This window comes from Eleutherodactylus coqui, chromosome 3 (assembly GCF_035609145.1).
Source record: "Eleutherodactylus coqui strain aEleCoq1 chromosome 3, aEleCoq1.hap1, whole genome shotgun sequence".
Lineage (NCBI taxonomy): Eukaryota > Metazoa > Chordata > Amphibia > Anura > Eleutherodactylidae > Eleutherodactylus > Eleutherodactylus coqui.
In genome coordinates this window covers 231,549,584-231,564,813 of record NC_089839.1, presented here as the reverse complement: position 1 = coordinate 231,564,813, position 15,230 = coordinate 231,549,584, and the positions used below count along the sequence as shown (strand labels likewise).

The window sequence follows — 15,230 nt, the reverse complement described above, 5'->3', positions numbered from 1 at the left end:
TTTTACAGTCACACTGATCTTGGAAAGAAGAAGATCCTTAGAAGCAGTAAGATGCTGGTGTCTACAGTGGAGCTGCCGGAGAAAAGAAGCCCCTCTTCATGGTTAAAGAGAGCCCTGGACCCCTGTGTTGGCTGTCAGATGGCGGTGGAGAGGCAAGCAAATTTCCCCCCTTGAACATGTAGGATAGCAAAATCTTGAGTCAAAAGGAAGGGGGCAGCAGTCCCATCCCCAAACATGCATGCAGACTAGCAAAGACTGGAGCTGTGGCAAGACTAGTGGAGCCAGCTGGAAGAGTGCGGCAGCAGTAGGAATATGACTGGCAGAAACCATTAGTTTAGGGCAGAGCATGGGAGACCAAGGAAGCAAGGGAGATGAGGGATCCACTCCTAAAAATAAGAGAAGAAATGGCAGTGGTTAGAGTGCCGTGAAATTCTTCTGGACAAATGGAGGAGCGATAGTGAATCGGCAAGAACATGGTGCTGATTGACCTACAAGGGTGCATACTAGCACTAGACAACATGTAGGAGGTAGGGGAAGATACAAAATGATATACTAGATCCAAGCCTTTTGCTGAGCTGTGGTCACAGAGATAAAGATGATGATCACAAGTCAAGACTAAGTTTTTTCTTTTTTAATGAGGCCCCATTTTGGTATATTCTGGCCTCCTGATGAGGAGGAGCCAGTAAAGACATGACAGGTTCCCTTTAAGTTAAAACTTGCTTAGCTCGGTGTCTTCAGAAGTGATAGCTGGTAAGAGGAGCTATTATTTCCTTGCTCAGTGTTAGGTCTGTCCCGTAGTAACAGCAGCTATACCCAAGGTCATCATGTGTCTCCCAATGATACAGACAAGAAATCCATCAGGGGTGCACCCACCTTGAAGCTGAAAATGTGCAATATACTTAGTCCAGCATATGTATGACAGAAAGCAGAAGGTAACAATGGTGTCGGGATTAGTGAAAGCGCTCCTGCAGTGCTAATGATTTTGTCAATGAATAAGGAAAAATGACTTACCCGGCACTAAGTGAGCAGCCCTGTGAAGGGTTAACTCACTAGTACCTCCAAATCCGGGACAGCCTATAGGTAAATAGATTAGACGAACTTCCTTCCCAATCCTGTCTGGAGAGCTGCTTGGATATCTGGGGTCCCCAGGAACAGGGAGCCCAGTATGAACAGAAATCAAAGATAAAAAGTATCCAAAATAGCGCTTCACGGGATGAAGTATATTTTTCTGCACCTTAAAGGTGTAGTTTTATTGCAACGCATTTCGACCCAATAGAGGGTCTTTTTCAAGCTTGAAAAAGACCCTCTATTGGGTTGAAACGTGTTGCAATAAAACTACACCTTTAAGGTGCAGAAAAATATACTTCATCCCGTGAAGCGCTATTTTGGATACTTTTTATTTTAGAAAGCAGAAGGTGTGAGCCGTTTCACATATTTGGTTTGCCTGACTTAGCTTGAAGAGGGTAGGGAGAAAAAAAAAGCTTGACACGGACAGCATGAAGGCGTCTACAAACGTTGGTTGAAAGTTGATCACCCCAGCCAACTATCTAATGTTATCTAATGTATAAAATCCACCCGGAAATGGATGTCGAGGCAAATAAGGATCCAGCTTGTTGGATTTCAAGTTCTGAACCTTTCGGAATGGGTTTATGAAGGATTAAAAAAAACTAGGTGGCTTGTCTCATTAGTTTGGAGTTAACTACAAGGCAGTAGGAACCACTGAAAGCCCTGATCTTGGGAATTCTGTGATCTAACTGGTCAAAATAACTTTAACAGTTCCAATATGGCATCTTTTAGGGGAATGCATTTCTTTGTTAGAATTTTTTAAACTAAAAAGGTATAATCACAGCACCAGGACCTATAATACATCTAGTCCATAACAGCAATTCAAAGAACGCTTAAAAAGGAAAAAAAAAAACAAAGAAAAACAAACACCGTATGCATATATCGAATGGTCCACTGTTATAGGTTATAAGTGGTGTACCCCAATCTTCAGTTGTGAGACCATTGTCTAACATTAATAAATGCTCTAGACACTGAACACTTTGGTAACATCTATAAAGACCAGGATTAAAAGTCACATGCTGATCTAAACACGCAGTGCAAATGGACATTGTATTTAATATGGATAAAGGTACCAATATGTGAAAGGGGCTACAACACTGCATCCAACTTCCTGAAAGTCAAAAACAAACACCTGTCCAACCAACATCCCAATATTCTTCACTAATGGGATGTTGCAGTAAAAGGCACATACATGCACATTACTTGAAACAGCATCATTGGTGCACATATATGTCCTTGGACTGTGCTTTAATAAATGACACAACTTCGAGGGAATGTATCATCACATCATGACCGGTTATATAAATCAGGCTTTTAAAGTATTAACATTTTTCAAGAATTTTTAGTGATATTTTAAAAAAACTTTCAGTCACAATCTAGATTTGAAAAAAATTAAAATAAAATAATAATAATCCTAAAATCCTACATTTTTCACACTGACCACATAGCCGAATAGGCTGATCCTTCCTGATCTGTAGAGGAAGCTTTTCAGCAGTCATCTCACTGACATCACAGGCAGGATTACACTGAAAGTTATTACCTATAAGTAAATAGGGACCTGACGACCCAGTCTTCTGTACCCTCCGTTTCATGTCTCAGCCTGACCGCGGGTCTCTGGACCCCAACTTGGAGCATTGCACGTGTGTATGAGGCTGCTGTAAAGCCTCTCTCTAAAATGTAGCTAAGGAAAGATGGCTGCCCCTATGTATAAACAGAATTAACATTCTACAATGAAAAGAAATGATAAAATGTTTCTCTATCCGGCTTTAATTTGAAAAAATGGTGATCTATTCCCTTGAAGCATTACGAAAAACAGAGAAAATACTGTAGGAATTCCAATAGTTCTCCCAGCAAACAAAAAGCAAAGTTCATGACTTAATGCCATGTAGAACATAACTAATAACTACCAGATGGTTAACAACGGTTCTATCTATGGATTCTTGGATGAAGAGACGGGTAGATATGAGAAACAACATCTCGTAGATGAACCAAATAAATTAATGAAAAACCTAATTGTGATATAAGTTTTACGATAACGAACCGACCTTACCAGGATACCAGCGACAGAAGAGTATCAATACATTATTTTTACATTGGTCACATGGAGGATGTTTGCCAAGTTACATTTTTTAATCCTTTACACAGTGAAAAAGTTTAAATTACTTTCCATGCGGTTATATGACAAATGCTCCCATTAAAAAGGATATGCAGAACTAAAAATACACCTTTTTGGACGCAACTAGTTTTCTGGAATGTAACACAACCAAGTTCAAAGTGTAGAAAATAAAGAAAATATTTGACACTATATGCGTAATTCAAATAACACATCATCTGACTGACAAAAGAGACAGCGAGGGGTGGGGCACCAACAATAATGCCACTGTACAGCGTGCATCGACAGAAAATACAAAACAGCTAATGGAACTGTTCAAACTATGGCATGAAAAAAAAGTGCAGAGTCAACGATGTGTGGAGTCCACGGGGCCGCGCGTCCAATGAAGAAACTCTGTGACAGCATGCGCAAAAAATAAACTTTATTCCTCCCTCGGAAATTCAAAGTTTTGATTCTGTTGGTTTTTGTTAAAGGGGTTGTCTCGCGCCGAAGCTGAGTTTTTTTTTTTTTCTATACGCCCCCCGTTCGGCGCAGGACAACCACAAGGGATGTGTTAAAATAAAAAATACACATTACTTACCCGAATCCCCGCTCTGCGACGTCTTCCTTCTTCCTTCTTCTTCCTTCACCAAGATGGCTGCTGGGATCTTCACCCACGATGCACCGCGGATCCTTTCCCATGGTGCACCGTGGGCTCTGTGCGGTCCATTGCCGATTCCAGCCTCCTGATTGGCTGGAATCGGCACACGTGACGGGGCGGAGCTACGTGATGATGCGTAGAAGGGGCGGAGCCAGAACGCTGCTCGTGCCTGGACCGAGCAGAAGGGGAGAAGACCGCACAGCGCAAGCGCGTCTAAAAAAGCAAGAAGACATCAGAATTAGACGGAGCCATGGAGACGGGGACGCTAGCAACGGAGCAGGTAAGTGAATAACCTCTGTATGGCTCATATTTAATGCACGATGTACATTACAAAGTGCACTAATATGGCCATACAGAAGTGTATAACCCCACTTGCTGCCGCGAGACAACCCCTTTAAGCGTGATCGAAACATTGCATTTCTGAAGGAGGGATAAAGTCTATTCAATTTTTTGCAAATTGAATGCTGTCAGAGATCATTTCTTCATAGGACAGGGTGCATATGAGCTGCTGTGGGCAGTGGTGGGATGGAGGGCAGTACTCACATACAGGTAAAATCTGGAGTAGCCAAAGAATGCTATACTCTCCAGTTCCTCACTCCTGTTAGACCTCGTCTCAAAATATAGGCATCAGAGCAATATAAAACCCTCTACATCCGGCATACATAAAAAACTATGGTTGTCATCTAACTTGTCCTACTGTACCGTGCCATTACTTTTAGCAAATATGCAATCAAACTATTATGTATGACAGTTCTAATTGTACAAGCATCCATCCTATGGTCATAAATATTTCAGAAGTTGGCTAGTGTTAATAGCAGTGCAAGATAATTGCAATTTGTAAATGTACCTTTACACTACAACGGAAGCGTGATATTGACTCAAAGTCCTTCTATACAGATATTGTTTGGAGTTCCGACAGACCACAATATGACAATGAACACCGGAAGCACAAAGCTTGTACCATGTGTAATTAGAGAAGACAAAAACACCATATGAGAGCTAACTTTTTGTTTCATATTACAGTCTTCATAGCACAAAAGTTAAATAAAAAGTACCCACACTTTTAAGTGACTTTTTAGAATAAGCAGCAGTGTATGTACATACGGAATAACACTATTTCTGGCCCTAATATGGCTTGTTTATAACCTTTTTCCCCAGTTTTCCCCTTAGCATCTCTCTCCAGTCCTCAAATTTCCCTATGCTGGTGGGTGGAGATTGCTGCTATCAGGTCTCCAATAGGCCACACACAAAGAGAAGAAGATATCCTGCCCTTCTATCTCTCTGTAGCACCCTCTCATAAGCAACAGCAGCATGGAGGTTATTATAATGCAGTACTGAGCAGTGCAAATGTGATTTCAGTAGCTGTGAGGCAATAAACACTTTTAGCTGCAGCAATACATGTGGAAGTCTCTCAGCCTCCCTCCTCCACAAATTTCTACAGGTAGCAGCAAGCAAAGACACCTCCCCCACGCATCTCCCTTAATCCGTCTCGGTGCCTGTTACTAGAGACAGATTTCACATTGATAACAGGCAGTGAACAGCAAATTAGAAGAAAGCAAGTCCCTAGTGGCCAGCACTTTCGGTTCATAACATGTCATTTGATAACTAAACAACGTGGTGCGCCATATTATCCCTTCCAGCACAGGACAAGAGAATGACTCCATCCAAGGGTTCCAAGTGAATCCTTATGTAAGGGATTCAGCCGTAACCACTTGATGTATATCTGGACATAAACCATAAAAGTAATTTGAATCCCACCTTAAAAAAATTATACTTTCGCATGGAGTTTCACTTTGTAGCCGTTTCCTTTAGAGATGGAAATTAGTTTTAAAAAAGTTTGAAAAAATATACAAGCTTTTAGTTGGCGTTTATCAATAATGGGCTAAGAATTTCTCAATTGGAACAAAATACAGTTGTACTGAAATTGTACCAATCATTCCCAATGTAGCAATAATCATCTATGCACATACGTTCCAATTCTAAAAGGGCTTTAACTTCTTATGAGCTGCACCCTCGTCAGTGCAACGGGAAAAGGACAGCACACAGTTCATATGATGCGAATTGGGACAGAATTTATTAGCGCTCCAACGTGACCGATTCAATTAGCAGCAATGTTTCGAACAGTGTTGTCCTTTATCAAGCTGGTATGGGTGTGGGGTGTACAAAATTAAAAGGTTCAAGATAATCGGTATGCTTGTCCAGCCTGGAATACAACTTTTCTTTGTGGCCACTTTGCTGTCACTAAATCCAAACCTTTAAGTCAGATCTAGTGAAAGTTAAAGTACATATTAGAAACCAGCCCAAAATAGTAATTATACATCAATCATCTACAAGAATAGCATATCACATACATGGGTATTAAGGCCAACTGGCTGATTGACAAATGCATGGCAAGGTTCAAGTTATGCTGGTGTGAAGGAAGCAGTGTCATATTAAAATGGCCCCATTGGTTTTCAACTAAACAACAAAATTGTCTCTTGGAAACTGCAGTGCATAACAGAAAATAATGCCCCCCAAAAAAACAACAAAAAAAATATATTTTTTTTTTGTAACAGCAGCAACCTTTTTTTTAATTCGCCCAAGTCTGCGAGTAAGGGAACTAAGTGAACAAACGAAACAGTGCACTTTATACGAAAAAAACCCTCAAATTCTACTAAAGAACAGAGCAATGTGCTTCTAGTATTAATATTCAGAGTGAAAATGTATGTATGTAGAAAAAAACCAAAAACATTTCCAAACATAGTGCTTATTACAGAATATAAAATGTTCCCAGACATAACATCTGACGTAAAGGTAGATCGGAGCCCCACGATTTCCCCTTTTCCAACACTTTTCCAATAAATTGTGTGATGTTCAAAGTTGTAGGCCCAACACTGCCGAAGAGGGAATGTTGGATCTGAAGTGCAATGATTTTAACAGCCAGTGCTGTCTACGGATCTGTTCTTATATCAGCTAGTGTCATTCTTTGCATGTAGCTGACCCCTCGAAGATATAGTTGGAGGTCCATGTATAAAAAGCTTCGAGATGTGGTGGGCAATCTAATCATATCCATTTTAAATGATAACAAGGCTAAGATGAGATCTCCAAAATGACACATTTCTGTCAAGACTTCATATTTTGAACAGGGCAGGTAAAGTATTTGGTGACAGCCAAAGGTATTCAACCAAACTATACTGCATGTGCCCCATGAAAAAGCCAAACAGCACATCGGTCACATTGTGTCTACCCAACATGACTCTGGACAAACTAACCACAATGGCCCAAAGCATAACAAGGATCCTGACTGGCACAGCTAGTACCAGGTGATTAAGCATAAAACGAGAAACCATTGCAGCTCGTGTGGCATGACCGGATGGAAAGGAATACTTGTCCACAGAGAATGTAGCAAACATGTCCATGCGGTTATGGATAGGTCTACGACGCTTCACGATTCCTTTCACGACTGCCACAAGAAGGATGTCCAACAGTAGTGCTGCGGAGAAAGAGAATTAGCTCGTTAATAAAAGTTGTAGACTTTAAAGAATTATAAATTACAAATAAAATTATCGTTTCAAGTAATTACAAGACATTAACCGCTTCACAACCAACGATGGTAAATTTATGTTGCTGCTTGCCAAAATCTGTTCAGCAGCAACGTAAATTTGTGTTCAGCATTCTGCCAGCGTCTTCCTGAGCATCTGATACACCCGACCCAAGATGTAACTAACAGCCTGTGGTTCGAGTGCCATCATTGGGACCCGACTGATTTTTGTACCAATGACACAATCCGACCAACAGCCGCTCAGAGCGCCTGCAGGGAAGGTTTGTTGTAGCAACAGTGTTTCTTGGCATTTGAGCGCTGTAAAAGCCTCTCTCTCCCCCTGCTCTCCTGTTAGAGATCGGAGGAGAGAAAAGCTGAAAGTACTGTAAAACACCAACATGAACCCCAAATTACTATTTCGCTAGTATAGTTGATTCTTTAGTGTAGGGTTCATTTCTAATACTTTATCCAGAAAAATGTAATTCATAAGGGTACATTGATACGTAATAGATTTTAGTGCGGATCCACACCCAAACCCGCAGTTCTGCAAATTTTGTTGAGGGTCCGCACCAAACTTCATGTCAAAATCCACACCTTTTGGTGCAGATTTTGATGTGGGTCCGCAGTCAATTTCACACATTCAACCAAAGGGGTAAAGTCTTCTGCAAATCTGCACCAATGCTGTAATGCGGAATTTGACGTCGATTTTGGTGCCGTTTTCCTGCAGCAGAAAATCTGCACTAATTCTGCTACGTGTGAACGAATGCGAACATTGATTACAGCAATAAGTTATTACATTAATTTAATTTAACCATCTATACCATTTATATAAATTAGAAGTGGAGTTTAGTCTACATTTACCAACTAAACAAAGTATGATATGTAGAAAAAAAAAGTATCAGGATTTCTTGAATGCGTAAAACCTTAAGATTTATTCTCTGTAAGTAGCGCATACCACACGTTGGACCACCAGAGGTAAGACATGGATGGACGATGTGGGCAGCAGTAGTAATGCAAGGGGCCACTATCATATAAAGCAATGGTAATTATGTTTTGCAAGGGGGCAGACACTTTAATTGGTCTAATTAATTGTATTGCATTCTATAAATGCTACAGTCCTACAATCACTTCATGCTTTTATTCCTTTCTATCCAGGATCATCTTTGCTATTCTGCATTTCATAAGTAAACTGAATCAAAGTGTTAAACGTCATTTACCAAAGAGCAGATTAAGAATGACCTCCCGGCCAGCTGAGCTGTCACTTTTGTACAGGCAATACATTGTACCAGCAATCCAAGGAATACCATGGCCAGAAATCTCCACCAACTTCATCATAGGTCGAGCGCTGCCCCAGGAAGATCCCTCTCTTGCACAAACTCCCATCGTTTTGGACAACCATAAATCTACAGCCAATAACGACCTTAGTGCAATTCCAAGAAAAGATGGGTTTAGTTTCATACAGTCTTCTTCTGGAAGCTGCTGCTGAGATGAAGAAGAGTCCTTGCGGTGAACCGGACTGTCTGATGTTCGAAGCCTTGCTGGCGCTTGCTCTGAAAGACTGGTTTTGTTAGTCAATAGGGACATAAACTCAAACCTTCCATTGGCATTATTAGGATTTCCAGACGTAGCTGCTCTGCTGATTCGGGGGCTTGGCATCTTGGCAGGTTGTGCTGCTGTTGACCTGCATACAGAACAAACACCACCTTAGATGTAGAGGCACTACAACAACTTTACCATTTCAAGACCACAGATTTTACAGTTTATTTTTTGCCTTTTTATACCCACTTTTCAAAAGCAATCATTTACTTTTTCATCAACATAGCTGTATATTGTTTGTTGTGGGCCGAGTTGTGTTTTTAAATGTACTGTATAATGCATTGAAAAACTTTTTGAAATTTCTAAGTGGGGGTGTGGGGGATTTTAATATTTTCTTTAGATACTTAAACTAATTTTCTTTTGTCCCACTAGGAGACTTGAACTTGCAATTGTTTGATCGATTGTACAATATCCTGAAATACTTTGTATTGCAGTATACTATACTTTTAAATAGCCTTTATGGCCCTGCCGCAGACAAGACTTAAAGGGGTTATCCAGGAAGCACCCGCTGGTATATAACAGGGTCAGAGCGGAAAAACTGCTCCGACCCCTGTAGTGGCCGGCGCTCATAATTGCAAGCGCAGCTCTCAATTAAATCAATGGTACTCCAGTCTGCAATTACAAGAGCAGCTCCCATTGATTTCAATTAGAGGTGAGTTTGCAATTATGAGCGCTGGCCACTACACACGGGTCGAAGCAGCTCTTCTGCTCGGACCCCAATGTATCCCAGCGAGTGCTGCCTGGATAACTCCTTTAAATAGTATGTTAGTTCCTACCGTATGAGTCTGTATGGGACTCATACAAGCTGCGGCGCTAAATCCAGGGCTTTGACTCTTATACTTATTCCCCAGGGCATTACCCTGCTGTCCTCTCATAGCTTTAAACTTATGAACGTTGGTGTCAAGGTCTGCATGTTACATTTGGATTTTGATGCCCATTTGTCACAAACTTCATTCCCTTTTTTTTTTTTAAAGGCAAAAGTGGCAGTATAAAATGACATGCTATGGATTTAGTATTTCACTAGAGACGACCCCTTTCAATACGTAGTCCAATTCCAACACTGAAGACAAACACAGGATTTTGCAAGGGTGAAATGCTGCCAGCCAGAGATTTATATGCACACTCCTTGTAAAACAAAAACCCCAAACTAAGCCCCTAGAAGTTGTAACTTTGATATACTGTATATACTCGAATATAAGCCTAGTTTTTCAGGACATTTTCTTGTGCTGAAAAAGCCCCCCTCGGCTTATATTCGAGTCAGGGAAGGCTTAAAAAAAAAAAAAACCTTTCATACTCACCTCCCAGCTGGCGTCTGTGTCTCCGGCAGCGGTGCGGCAGGTTGCTTGAATTCTCTCTGCTGTCATCCCCCGCCGTCCTCCTTGCTCGGCTCCGTCATCCCCCGCCGTCAGCGCTGTGTAAGTAAGAGCTGTGATTGGATTGAGCGCCAGCCAATCACAGCCGGCACTCGATCATTCACAGCCAATCAAGCTGCTTTAGAATTCTCCCCACTGTCATCTCCCTGCTCAGCTTTCAAATCCCCTGCCGTCAGTGCTGTGTAAGTAAGCGCTGTGATTGGATGGAGCATCAGCTGTGATTGGCTAGCGCTCAATCCAATCACAGCGCTAACTTACACAGCACTGACAGAGCCAAGCAGAGAGGACGGCGGAGGATGACAGCGGGGAGAATTCAAGCAGCTTGTCGCGTAGACACAGACGCCGGCTGGGAGGTGAGTATGGAGGGTTTTTTTTACCTAGTATATACTGAAGTATAGCTCGGCTTATACTCGAGTCAATAAGTTTTCCCAGTTTTTTGTGGTGAAACTTATTGTCTCGGCTTATACTCGGGTCGGCTAATACTCGAGTATATACGGTAAGTGATTACAATATCAGAGAAAAAGGATAATTTATTACAGAAAACTAAACACTTGAAGCGAGGCTCTAATACCCAGTTGTACCGCCTCTATCTTGGATGCAAGATGTGATACGGGGGGGCATTGAGGCTCTAATACCCTGTTGTACCACCTCTAGCTTGGATACAAGATGTGATGCGGGCGGGCATGGAGGCTCTAGTACCCTGTTGTACCGCCTCTAGCTTGGATACAAGATGTGATATGGGGACACATGGAGGCATACAGGTTCCATATAGTGTCTTGTGGCATATCAGTCCACATAACAGCTTCTAGATCGTGCAAGCATCATAGTTGGCGTAACAGATGGTTCCATACATGTTCTATTGGTGATAAATCTGGTGACCTGGCAGCCCACAGAAATGTTGTGGAGGTACACCTGTGACACTCGTGTGTGCGGCCGAGCATTATCCTGCTGGAAAATGCCTCTTGAAGCCCTGCCATGAGAGGAAAACACGTGGCTGCAAGATGTCCTGAATATGTCACTGAACCGTCATTATCCCTCGTACAACTAGTAGGGGTGACTGACTATCATATGTGATGATCCCCCCCAGACTATCACACCAGCAAGGGGAGGGCAGTGTGTTGCTCCACAGCAAAGTCAGGATTGGGCGCTCATCCCTAGCTCTCCAGACACAAACACAGCAGTCATCAGTGCACAAAATAAACCCGAATTCGTCCCTGAAGACAACCCAGTTCCTCTCCATAGCAGTCCAGTCTCTTTGTTCATGACATCACAGTAAATGGAGGCAATGGTGGGCGAGTGTCAAAGTCAATACACATAATGAGCGCTACGAGTCAACATGTCTTTCAGTCACACGCCTGGATCAGTGTGGTTCCGACAGCAAAACAAGGAGGTCCACTACACACGAGGAGCCTCCGAGAGCTTTCTTTATTGGCCAAGAGTGGAACCACTTTTAGGCCACCTGCAGACGGCCGGGTCGGATCCTGCTACGAGAATTCTCGCAGCAGGACCCGACCAGAGCTCTTGCAGGGAGCAGCGCGGCACTCACCTGCTCCCGCAGCTCCGGCTCTGTGATGTGCCGGCTGCCGCACAGCCGGCGATGCGCAGAGCGGAGCCAGTGGCCGGGGAGTGACATTTCTGTTCGGGGCTCACAGAAATAGAGCATGCCGTGATTTGTTTTCCGCGCGGACAAATCGTGGCCGTCAGCATAGGATTGTGTTTTCTAACGCAATCCTATGGCAGCTTCAACGGGCGGAAATTCTGTGGGAAATCCCGCCGCGGAATTTCTGCCTGTGTGCAGGGGGCCTTAGACCCTCAGGTGGCAAGACCGTTCATCTAATCACCCCCAACTCTAATTATTTGTATATCTGCCCACGATGTAAATGCATGCCGAGTTTTGCAGCAAAACGACAACTCCTTCTAGGTTCTTGATTTTTTTTTGCATTGAGTGTACTATTACACGGCGGCCATGTAGACGAATGTTCATGGCCGCCAGGATGGAAGGCGCTCATACACAGTGGTTCTCAGACGGGACATTTTGCACAGGACCTCCCCAGTGTATTTATACAGACTATTTTCCTGGACGGGCGATTAGACGCTGAAATTAGACGGCTCCATGGCGACGGGGACGCTAGCAACGGAACAGGTAAGTGAATAACTTCTGTATGGCTCATAATTAATGCACGATGTACATTACAAAGTGCATTAATATGGCCATACAGAAGTGCTGAACCCCACTTGCTTTCGCGGGACAACCCCTTTAATTCACAAGTGATTTTTCACTTGGACCAATAGTCTAAGTTTGGTGAAACGCGGCATGACCTATTGTTGGGCAATTCTTGTTCAACAATTACCCTTTTTTTTCTATGGGAGCGTGAAAGAAATGCATTGCACTCGCAGGCACGGGAACAGAACTCAGAATGGATTTATTCACACCAGCGACTTTTCTTTGGACCGATTGTCAATGTTAAAAAAAAAAAAAAAAATTGCTGCAGGTCCTAGTTTTAGGCGATTCTTGTGAAAAAAAAAAAAAACACAACTGCCCATTATTCTCAATGGGAGAGTGACGCAAACACATAACATGCATGTGCAATGTGTTTTTCAAGCACATCACTACAAAAACCACAAGTGATTTTTTTTTTAGCATGCGTGAAAAACTGATGTAAATCGTGGATATTTTTTTTTTTAGAAGAACGCATCGCACACGCAGACAAACAAAAGTGACATAGCATGTAAAACAATCACTGCCCTTCATAGCACTCGCCTGTGTGAATCCAGTGTTACAATGTGGCGTTATGCCTGCTGTGTGAGCCAGCGTAACGCTGATTATGGTAGCACTTTTTCACTGCGCCTGATAGTGTATCTCACGCACTTTGTAATGCGTCGTCTAACTTGTTTTTTGTTTTTTTTTAAATCTCCCGCTCCGTTGCATAGCAACACGGTGTGTAAACACAACACATAATATAATTGCATATATACAGTATTTATTACGCGCCCATAGAAACCAATAGGGCTCTATCGCGTGTAATACATGGTAAAATAGAACATGCTGCATTCTTTTTTATGCAAGTATTATATAGAATGTATGAATACATCAATGTACTTTCACTGACCGTGTATTATGCATGCGTAATAAATTAGTAAATTCCACTATGTGAGCCCAGCCTTAGGGCTCCTTCACACTGGCAAGCGCAATATCGCCTCAAGAAAATTGCGGCAAAATTGCATATTTGCTCCTGTGATGTTTGAGCGTCAGCGATGCGTCGTCCTGAGAAATAATCTCACAGCGCTACCGCCTGCACGAGGAAAGAATAAGGGCTCGTTCACATCAGCCGCGGACATTCCGTTCAGAACCTCCATTGCCGATTCCTGCTAGAATAATCCTGGCTAAAAATTGAACGGACCCCATTATAGTAATTGTAGGGGTCTGTTCTGGATCGTTCAACCAGGCAGTGCTCTCCGAACAGAGTATGAAAACGGACCCCCCGAGCGCTGATGTGAACGAGCCCTTAAAGGAGACCTGTCCCATCCCACAACACCGTGAACTAAGTTATGGCGCTGTTTGGGGAGATGATGGGGCCGGGTGATGGATCTTTTTTATCCTACCCCGATCCAGCGCTCTCCCCCTAAAGTCAGCGACACGACTCTGACTCCTGTAGAAGTCTATGGGAGTGCGTGGGACTTCAGATTTCGGCACCATTGCCGGATAGGGGTTGGGTGGGGGAATAAAAAAATACCCCCGCCACCTCCCTAACGACGCCATGACTTAGTCTGGTCGTCAACAGGTTCCCTTCATGCGCAGCAGCTCAGACCTTATACAGATATTCAGGTACATGACAGGGAAGAATGGAGGGAGATGATGAAAGGGACCGGTAAATGGGTGGGAGGTGAGATACCCCCGGGGAGGAGGGGACAACAATGTAGGTGAAGAACAACTATGGAGCACCTATAGATACAGGTGGGCAATTATAGCACGGCTGCATATACAAGGGTCTGCCAGCAGGGGGCCTAAATACAACGGCCCTCCACCCCCAGACGCCACTGACCTCGCTGTAAGCGCCAGCACCGGTACCGCAATCCGGACACTACTTCCGGCAACCAACTCATCTGCATTCACGTCCGATAAACACGTCGTCTGACGTCACCGCGTCCCCAGCACGCGCCGTCATTTCCTGACCGTCACGTGAAAAGGGTCACGTGCACACATTCCACGAATCTAGTGCGTGGGCGGGAAAGCCGTCAGTGAGACGGGCAGCCGACACCATAAGCGCGCGTTGCAGTTGCATCACCCGTTGCTATCGCAGCTGAGCGGAGGCGGAGTGTACAAGGCTACGGCCGAGCACTGAGGGGATGTGCTGAGACAAGACACATTGTTCCCGGAGCAGTGAAGTGTTACCGGCGGCTGCAGTGCAGCGCCCCAACTGCGGAGGAGCGAAAATAGGGAGCGCTGCGCCCCGACTGTGGAAGAGTGAAAATAGGGAGCGCTGCGCCCCGACTGTGGAAGAGTGAAAATAGGGAGCGCCGTGCCCCGACTGTGGAGGAGCGAAAATAGGGTTCGCTGCGCCCCGACTGTGGAGAAGTGAAGATAGGGAGCGCTGCACCCCGACTGTGGAAGAGTGAAAATAGGGAGCGCCGTGCCCCGATTGTGGAGGAGCGAAAATAGGGTGCGCTGTGCCCCGACTGTGGAGAAGTGAAAATAGGGAGCGCCCCGATTGTCGAGGAGCGAAAATAGGGAGCGCTGCGCCCCGACTGTGGAGAAGCGAAAATAGGGAGCGCCACGCCCCGACTGTGGAGGAGTGAAAATAGGGAGCGCTGCGCCCCGACTGGAGAAGAGTGAAAATAGGGAGCGCCGTGCCCCGATTGTGGAGAAGTGAAAATAGGGAGCGCTGCGCCCCGACTGTGGAGAAGTGAAAATAGGGAGCGCTG

The 15,230-nt window shown here is 43.9% G+C and overlaps 1 protein-coding gene across 1 annotated transcript; it reads right to left on the bottom strand.

The window, feature by feature from the left end:
* Positions 1-5,870: 5,870 nt before the first annotated feature.
* On the bottom strand, positions 5,871-14,432 carry PLPP6 (phospholipid phosphatase 6). The gene is made up of 3 exons (XM_066597078.1): positions 14,351-14,432; positions 8,556-9,019; positions 5,871-7,290 (listed from the first exon to the last, which is right to left on the bottom strand). Exons 2-3 carry the CDS (start codon positions 8,992-8,994, stop codon positions 6,929-6,931), a joined length of 801 nt encoding a protein of 266 aa, XP_066453175.1. The 5' UTR covers positions 8,995-9,019; positions 14,351-14,432; the 3' UTR covers positions 5,871-6,928.
* Positions 14,433-15,230: the final 798 nt, after the last annotated feature.